Source organism: Oryza sativa, chromosome 11 (assembly GCF_034140825.1).
Source record: "Oryza sativa Japonica Group chromosome 11, ASM3414082v1".
NCBI classification, from domain to species: Eukaryota; Viridiplantae; Streptophyta; class Magnoliopsida; order Poales; family Poaceae; genus Oryza; species Oryza sativa.
In genome coordinates this window covers 26,838,261-26,848,170 of record NC_089045.1, presented here as the reverse complement: position 1 = coordinate 26,848,170, position 9,910 = coordinate 26,838,261, and the positions used below count along the sequence as shown (strand labels likewise).

The 9,910-nt window shown below is 39.6% G+C and overlaps 1 protein-coding gene and 1 pseudogene across 1 annotated transcript; both read left to right on the top strand.

The window, feature by feature from the left end:
• The first annotated feature begins 2,277 nt into the window (after window positions 1-2,277).
• On the top strand, window positions 2,278-3,247 carry LOC107279465 (protein LEAD-SENSITIVE 1-like; annotated as a pseudogene).
• A 2,979-nt stretch (window positions 3,248-6,226) lies between these two features.
• On the top strand, window positions 6,227-9,342 carry LOC136354225 (uncharacterized). Its single transcript, XM_066305915.1, has 4 exons — window positions 6,227-6,277; window positions 8,418-8,462; window positions 8,530-8,631; window positions 8,710-9,342. Exons 1-4 carry the CDS (start codon window positions 6,227-6,229, stop codon window positions 9,340-9,342), a joined length of 831 nt encoding a protein of 276 aa, XP_066162012.1.
• The last annotated feature ends 568 nt before the right edge of the window (window positions 9,343-9,910 follow it).

Genomic DNA, 9,910 nt, shown 5'->3' with positions numbered 1-9,910 from the left:
TGTTTAGTTCGTGAAAAGAAAATTTTTAGGTGTCACATCGGATGTTTGACCAGATGTCGGAAGGGGTTTTCGGACACGAATGAAAAAACTAATTTCATAACTCGCCTGGAAACCGCGAGACGAATCTTTTGACCGTAATTAATCCGTCATTAGCATATGGGGATAACTGTAGCACTTATGGCTAATCATGGACTAATTAGGCTCAAAAGATTTGTCTCTCGATTTTCTTCCTAACTGTGCAATTAGTTTTTATTTTTATCTATATTTAATGCTCCATCCATATGTTCAAAGATTCGATGTAATGTTTTAAGGAAAAAATTTTGGGAACTAAACCAGGCCTATAGCGTCAAAATTTTCACTTAATTTCAATCATTTTTTTCTCTATATGATTGCTCCATCTCCTGTACGTATGTGTGCTTCTATCTCTTCCTCAAGTAGATAATAGATTACTTTTAATCCTAATTCTCTTATATATTGAGTATGAGACAAACTATCATTTAAATATTGAAACTTACCATACAATTATTATGTAAGTGTAGATAATTTAAAATGTAAAAATGATTCAATTAATTTTTGGAAAATACGGTGTCATAAATATAGGTATTCTCTCTGCAGAATCCATATAATCCCTTAATCCTAAAATATAAGAGATTTTGGATGGATGGGACATCTGCTAGTACTACGGATCTGGGTAAGTTGTCTGTCTGTATTTAGGATATATTATATCTATCCAAAACCCCAAATATTTGAGATGGAGGGAGTATATGTCATCCGAATAAATATGATCATTATAAATATAATTTCCATCCCAATTGAAAGTTGTATCATTTTTCCTTCGCTTAATTTCTCTAGTATTCTTTTTTTTACATCTCTAAAAATTCCACTAAAATTTAATTACACATTTTAGGCTTTGAGAAAATATACTTAAAATTCTCCAAGCCCCATTCGACTTTTAGGTTTGCACATTTTAATATTAGAGGCTTTAACCTGTATTTTACTTATTCTAGGAATGGAGGAGATCTAATAGACTTCTCCTTGTGTGAGCTTGGGTCTCAGCCCAGAGATGAAGAAGCTCGGGTAGGAATGTAATTTGAACTTTAGTGGATAGGGAGGCTGTTGGTGTGCTTCATCCTGAAGGTTATAGTGGGGAGGAATAAGTTCATCTGAGGTCCCTTAACTTGTCAACGAATCCGATTTTCGTCCCTCAACCAGAAAACCAGATACAACGGGTCCTTCAACTATCAAAACCAGTGCAAATTAGGTCCCTCGGCGGTTTTAAGGGCGGTTTTGGCTGACGTGGCGCCTACGTGGCTAATTTGACTCGGTCTTCATCTGACGTGGCGCTTACATGGTAATTCGATCCGGAAAAATAATAAAACTCGTGGGACCCACATGTTAGTCTCACACAGAAAATAATAAAAAATGGTGGGGCCCATGTGGGCCCCACATGTCAGTCCAACAATGTACAGATCAGTCCATCCAAGAAACAAAGCTTCAGTTCAATCTATACAGTGTACAGATCGTTTTGTGGGACCCACTGGGACCCACAAGTGAAGAAATTCTCTGCCTCTCCTGCGTCTCCATATCTGTCACTCATGTCATGATTCAGCTCCCACAATGTATTTGGTTCGACATTTTCGTGCTAGGTTCGATTTAATCCTCACGTTAGAGGTGCTTTAAGAATAATAAGTCTCCTCGGACAGATCATTCAGAATCCGAATAATATGCCATCCGATCATAAACATGATCATTATATACAATTTCATGATGGCGTATTCTCTATGCGAAAGATTCAGATGGACCTGATCATTGCTAAAATTAATTGCAATTATTTTTTCTCTATATGATTGCTCTATCTCCTATACATATATGTGCTTCTATCTCTCCTATCTCCTCCTCCATGTAGATAATAAATTAACTATTTTTAATACTAATTCTCTTATACATTGATCATCAAACAAATTACAGTTTAAATATTAAAACTTACAATATAATTACAGTGTAAGTTTTGAATTTACAATGTAATTATAAATCGTCAAAGGTTTCATATAAATAAAAAGATCAGTGTAGAGAAAGGACTAGTGTAATGATGGTTGACTACTTGGTGTTGTCCTGTGGATAAATATGCAATTCTTTTCACACTAGAGATTCTTGGGCGCACTCAATAGATTTTGCGTAAATAATATAGGTATTCCCTCTACAGAATCCAAATATATGCCATCCGAATAAATATGAGCATTATAAATGTAACTTTGATCTCAATTGAAAGCTGTATCATTTCTCCTTGGGTTAATTTCTCTAGTAGCTTGCACATTTTTCCTTATGGATAGGGGGGTGACTGTGTTCTCGAGCCGTATATATCGGTGGCAGCTCAGGCCCGGCGATCACATCTACGCCTGGCGCAATGTCTACTCCCATCATGGTAAGATCAATCGTTTTTATTAGTCCCATACACGCACCTTAATGGAAGAAGCATATACGTACATTTATTAAGAGGGTGAGGTTAGTTTAGTTTTGTCATGAGCGCACGAATCAATCAGGCTCTTTGGCTATATATATATTAATTTGAGTGTACAGGAATCTACGAAAGCGACGACAGGATCATCCACTTCACCAACGGTGATGCAACAGTCCACTTCACCAACAGTCCACCACCAGCCTTTCATCGCTCTTCTTCTTCAGAATTTCATCGTTATCCTCGACTGCTCAAACCTGCCGGAAGCGGGAATGCGCTGAAGCTAAGGGTAAAGAAGGCGTCGTCAGCTGCTGCCTTGACTGCTTCCTGGGAGATGATAATCTTTGCCTCTTCGCCTACGGAGTGCCCTCGTGGTTCTCTGCGAGTTCCAATATTGGTGCTCAACACACCTGCTCCATGGATGATGAAGACCCCCCCGAGACGGTCTTGAGACGCGCCAACGAAATGCTAGCCTGCAACGACTTCGGTAGCTACGATACTGTGAGGAATAACTGCTTCGACTTTGCGTTTTACTGCAAGACAGGGAGCAAAAATCTAAATCGCACAGTCCTAGGCGTGGTTACTGCCCCCATTATTGCCGTTGCTGAGCCCATTGCTGAGGCATTTTCCTGTGTAATTAGTTAATTAAATAACTTTAGCCAATTAAAAAACAAGATACTACGCATGCTTACATTAAATCGTGTATGTGTTACAAAGCAACGACGTACGTACTACTCGACCCATGAAGGCAAGTTTAGGTCATATATATATATATATATATATGTTGGATAATTCTGCGTGTGTACGTTTCCATTTTCTGTTTTAGTTCCTGTTTTCTAGTTCCTTCGCCCACGGTTTGCTAAGTTAGTTTTGCAGACGTCGTGTGCGTGGATTGCGTCCAGTTCTAAGGCCACTTGGGCCATGATCTGCATGTACTCCTTTGCTTTATATTGCATAAGAAAATTCCGAACGAAAGGGCATGTAGCCTAGTGGTTACAGTGACCTGAGTATTACTCTAAAGTCCTGAGTTCAAATCTCCTATGGAGCGAATTTCAGATTGGGTTGCTTGCGGGACTAAGTTCCCTATTTCAATGGCCGTATACCCTTCTCTAAAAAAAAAATTCCGAAAAGCAGCGCTTGCACAGGCTGCACAAAATCCATGTGTTCAACACCTTACTGTTCATGTTCTCCACATAGCCTCGCCGGTGGACTTTGGGCTGATCGCCAACAAGCTATGCCTTAATTAAAAAGGAGCCCCCTAAAATCTATGTATTATCTACTATATACTAAAAACGCTCTCAATTTGTCACGTGGCATTCCTTAAAAAATCTCAAGCCACCACGTGTCACCTCTAATAAAATAGAAAACTTGGTAAATTCTAAAAAAAAAAATCTGTCCCAAAACCATGGATCCATTATTAAAAAAAAAAGCAAACCTCTCCTTTATCATACTATATAATGTAGAAATTAATTAAGTACCCAGTCCTTAAATTTCACCACATGGTTAGATACATCAAAATATAATCAAATAAGACTTGAAGGAAAAGTCATAATATCAAATCCTAATGGCAATAAAATTTATGAAAACTTTAAATAAGGCGTTCGAGTTCCATGGCTACGAACACATTTGATCTTGAGAGAGATATCCACAAGTGAGCATCAGGCTAGCGGTGCTAACATCATTGAGAAAGGTTGAGGAAAGCGATGCCGCGGTGGGATTGAGGGAGGCGCGGCTTCGAGGTTAGTGGTGACGACTATGTACAAGTTTAAGGATAGTGCCAACTAAAATAATAGTATAGGTTTAAGGGCATAAAAACTTAATATTGACAATGATTTGATTCAAACGCATATTTTTTAAGGATTATTTTTGCAAATTCATTTAAACAATCCAACTAAAGAACAAGTAAAAAAACACATAAATTCTCTCATAGCAAGTAGATGTTCAAAGAATAAGTTTACATAAAAGACCGCCTTTTTAAAAAATAGTGGAGGTGTAGGTACAGTTCCCAATATTTTCATATAAAAGGTTATGTTGCCCAAATATGATTTCTTACGCATTTATTTATTTATGGACAGTAAAAAAACATTACAAATAATTAGTTTGAAATATATATTTTCTATTTTTATAAATAAGAAAAATACTCACAAGGTATGATGAGTAATAAAAAACATAGTAGTGTGATACCGGACTAAGTTGTCATATCGAATATAATTTTGATTTAAATGTTTCAATGACTGAATATGTGATTGATTATTGGGATAATAGATATTCAACATTTAATTTTAAAAATGTAAACATTCATGTTCAAAAGAAGAAAATATGGTTGTCTAATTTTATAAGATATTAACAATATGGCCGTGCAGATAGCTACTATAGACATATACGATCTTGGTGAACATTTCTAAGATAAAGATCATATATTTAAATTGTTAACAAACAATATTTTAAGTTAAAGTTACCACTATATCTTTCTGGTAAAAAAAAGTCACAAACATAAATAAGACGTACCTCCTAGTTATATACTAAAACTTAGTGCACTCCTAAGCCATCACGTGATGCTATAATAAATTAGAGAAATCACAGAAATTATGAGAAAAAAAATTCTGACCGTCAATTTTCACTTAAGTAAATAGGTGGATCTATTATTTTTAACTATTAGATTTATTAGTCCTGTACCTTAGCCCCGACTTATCGACGTCTCCTCCGTATTCACAGCGGTTTTGGCATGCACCCGCCTCACCATGTGAGCCACCACCGCCTTCTTTGCGATGGACAGACCACAGGTTGAGTCGGAGCCCTGGCTCAGAAGAGGCTGGTGACAGTGCCAATGCGAGGATGAGGCCAAGATGCCATTACAAGACGAGATTTGCTCCGGTCCAACAAAAAGTACCTCGAGGTATCGGTAGCTCACGGTACTAAATCGTTTCCGATCGTTGGATCTAATAATGCGCATCCTGCCCAACTAGATCCAATGATCGGAAACGATTTGGTACCGTGAGATACCGGTAACTCGAGATACTTTTTACTAGACCGAAGCAAATTTATTAGAAGATAGGGTCGATTTCCTCCAAATTTGCTTCGGCTTTAACCCCAAATCCAATGAGTGATTTACCAAATTTGGTCGTTAACACGGACATGACTCCTATCTCTATTACAACTCAAAATAAGGATAATTCCTTAAAACAAACTCTTACCGACAATATCTATAAGGAAATTATTAAAATATCCTAATTAATAGATACAATTGCCTTCTTCGGACTCAATCTGCATGTGGCAATCCCCATGAAGCACATCAATCGAATTCGACAATGATCCTGCCTTCTCCCTAACTGAATCGGCTATATCATCTTCCCTTGTCCGATTCGGTCTCAGCCGATGCACACCGTAGCCGATTCAGTTTGCAGCCGATTCATGCTCTGTTTCGATAACCGCAAGGCTCCTCCAAATCCGCTTCGGTTCTAACTTCGAATCCAATGTACTATTTACTAAATTTGGTCGTTAACACATGCCCCCCAAATCCGCGATTTTTGGAATGTTGCAGATTTGCTCAAATCATCTCCGATTCAATCTAGGGTTTCATTTCCGTTTCGACCGTTATCACGCCACTTTTTAAATAGTAACCGTTGCTTGAAAATCTTCACGCCGTCACTTCTGTTTTCACCGCTCTATCCACAACTGCTCTTGATCCCTCCGGCGATCCACTCGAGCCCTCCGGTGAGGCGGTGACCATACAGGCGATCCCCTTTGTTAGCGGCAACCTCGACCTCGGCGATGTCGACTTCCGGCACTCCTTCAAGCGCTTTGGCGATGGAGTTCCCTGAGGTAATCCCCATCGGCTAAATTTTATCTTTTTGCTACAGATTGGTTTTTCCTTTTGTAATTTGCTCCTTTTTCTTCTCCCCTACTATAGCATCTTTCCCATCAAGTTGCGATTCCAAGCCTAGTTTATCCGAACTGATTTTTCTTGGGCCCAATCGGCAACATAGATCCTACCCAGTTCATAAATGCCGAAACCAACAGGACCCCATTTAGGCTCACCAACCCCAGCTTAAGCCATTGGAAAGGTACCTTCAAATCTTGGCCATCGGCAGTCAAGTCTTAGTCAAACTGGGATATGAGAGTATCGGCTAGCAAACAAGGCCATTGGGAGGAATTAGGGCTCGCCCAATGTTTGGCCCTTACCATAGCCGATATGGCCAAAGATAAACCCAGGCTATCGGCTGCCAATTACTTTTGGTCCAACACCTTAAATGTCTTTCTGTTCAACCAAGGGCCAATGACACCAAGTCTCCTGGACATCACCATGATCACCAGGTTTGATATATCATCATCAGCTAATCCAGTCAGCATGAATACCAAATACCAATTTTCTTTCAAAACTAGGAGTATCGGAGGTTGGACTGGATTCATCACCATCAACATGGGAACTAGCCCTGTTACCCCCAAGGAGCATGCAGCTTTTCTGTTAATGTGGTTCGAAAAATTCCTGTTTTGTGGCCCAAGCTGTGGCCCAACCACTAACTGGCAACACATAGCCGAAGCCCTAGTAAACAAAAGGAAATTCCCTTTAGGCAAATATCTGATAGGCTATCTTTAACAGATGCTGAATTCTGCATCAGCTAAAATTGCTGTCAACTCTGCAATCGGCATTGGTGGCCCTTGGTGGCTTTTGCAAATCTGGCTCAACTTGCACACCATCAAAGTTGCCAAGAGACCTGCTCTGTCTGAAGCCGATTTCCCCTCAATTGAGCCAACCACAGACGATGAGGGCAATGAGATCACAACTCGGCGATGCATGTCCTTTGGAGAGGCAACTTCGACTTATCCTGGATTAGAGCTGTCGGCTGAACCCTTCATGAATTGGTTCAGCAATTGTTATGATGGGTTCCCAATAGATGCCAGAAGCTGGTTTGCTTATGCATACTTTGCAGATTTTGAACTCCCAGCCGATTTCAGACTTGATGAAATAAACTCTGAAAAATTTGAGAAATTGAGGGAAGTTTTTATAGTAGCTATCTCTCCATGCATACTCCCTGTCGGCATCCACCAAGGCAGAAATATTCAGATCTCATATGAGTTATATTACCCTATGAGTGCTGCCAGACAAATGGGAATGGGTCAACTGCCGATCGGTCTGTACTTCACAGAAAAGATCCAAACTAGAGGGGAGATTACATCGGCTCTGATGATGGACCGATTATTAAGCATACAAGGACCTTCTCTAGGCAGTATGGAGAATAGAGAGTTGGCCATGCTGAGAAGCTCTACTTTTGACCGATGGTAGGCAGAATGGAAGAAACACCTATTTCATCAATCGACTTCTATGTACCTAACCGATATGTTCCCAGATATGGTTCCACAGGTAAAAAAATGCTTCTTTTCGTCAATACCTTCATTGATAGCCGATGTTTTTCTTAACAAAAATGTCTTAACTCTTCTTCCTCTTTGAATGCAGACCACATAATCTTCTCCTCCCCGTATCAGTCAAAGTGGAACAAACATCAAATATGCTGCAGGGATTTTGCCAAATGGTGGTGGATTGGCACCTTCAACAATCGGCTACAATGCCCCCAAGATAGCCACACTACTCCATGGGCAAACACGTGAGCCGATTCCCTCTGAAACTGGCAAAAGGAAAAGGGCCAAACCATCGGCTGTTGCTCCATCGGCTACCAAGAAGAAAGCCATAAAGAAGCACAAAGCCACAGCAACCGATGATCTGCTAAATATAGATTCAGAGGTGGAAAAATTTCAGGATGAAGAAGAAATTGAAGAAGCTATCGATGAAGCAGCTGCCAATCTAAGTGAAGCCATAGAGAAAACACCAGCAGCTAACACCCTGTACCTCAGAGAACTCCACCTACTCCAATTCATCAGACTTATCAGCCTTGGGTATATACTTGCAATCTTAATCTCTTTATAATTCTTCCTACTGATTTTGACTAAATTCTTTTCCTTGTAGAAGAAGAAATTGGCTGCCAAAAAGAAACCAGCACCACCTCCATTGGTAATCCATCCTTTCAAACTCTTCTTAAATTTCAATTAACCCATTTAACTCAATTTCTTCTTTTCAGCCAATTCGTTCTCCAACTCCCATCCAACATGAATCGAGCGAACACACACCATCGGCTAAAGGTAGCCACCATGTCGAAGACCAGCTAGCTCCTGCCATCCCTGTAAGCACTTGTACTAAAGTTCACATCAGCTAATCTAAACCTTTCATTACCTAACAATCTTATCCTTTTCCGTTTCAGGCCTTAGCCGATATGTTTTCCTTTGATATAAGGCAATTTATGGATGAACAAGAGGAAACCTCCAGCAAAGCCCAAGCTCCTCTAGCCGATGACTTGAAAACTATTCTCAAAGATATAGCTCATCGGCTCGAAAGCTCTCTAGATGCATTGGTTGTCGACTATGGTCCAATAAGAGCTAGATTTGGAGAAATCCAAGATCAGATTCCAGATATCACAGCCGAAGCCATCTCTCCAGTAGTTTTTCTTGAGCAATATCGGTTCAAACTGGAGAGAGAAAGACAAAGGATAGCCGATCGGCGAGAGCGAAAAGAACTTGAAGCCACCATCCAAGTCAATCGGCAATCGATTAACGAAGAAAAAGCTAAACTTGATGGAATGATCTCTGGGCCAAGTTCTATCCAGGTCAACATAGATCGGCTAAAGAATCGCAAGATTGAGCTGCTTGCTGAATTCGAGGCTTGCAACGCTGAATTAGCTTTAGAGGAACATATACTTGCCGATCTCCCAAAAGCCATCGAAGAACATAAGTCCAAGTTAAAATCCCCCATCAAGCATCTAGCCGACATGAGCAAGTCTATGAAGATAATCCCTGGAAATTATGCAGCCGATGCCCAAGCCATTGAAGAAATATAACAAATTAGGCAAAGGGTCATATCGGCCATCCATAAACTTGTATCAGCTGAATGAACAATTATGTATTCTGGTGTAATCAACTCTTCTGTAAATAAAATTTTGTTTTGAAGTCCATAATTTTGTAATGTATATAATATATTTTGCCCCCTTAATTTTGTTATGTATAACAAACATCGACAAAATTACAATCGGTCACAAAACATCTGCACAGCACAACCGATTGTGATAAGAGAAATTCTAAGGGTGATATAACCCATATCGGCCATCTTAAGGCGATGTCAACACATCAGCTAACATGTATCGGCAAAACACAGCCGAATTAATCCAAACACTTGGATAGTACTTTTTCAAATACTTTCCATTAAGAGCTCTGCCAAAAACTTCTCTATCAAGCCCTTGCAACATATAAGCTCCCTTAGAAACAGACTTGTAAATCCTAAAAGGTCCTTCCGAATTTGGTGACCACTTGCCAAATTTATTATCACGAGTCCTAATTGGCAGAATCAACTTCCAAACTAATTCGCCTTCTGAAAAAAATTTTGGCACAACTTTTTTGTTATAATGACGT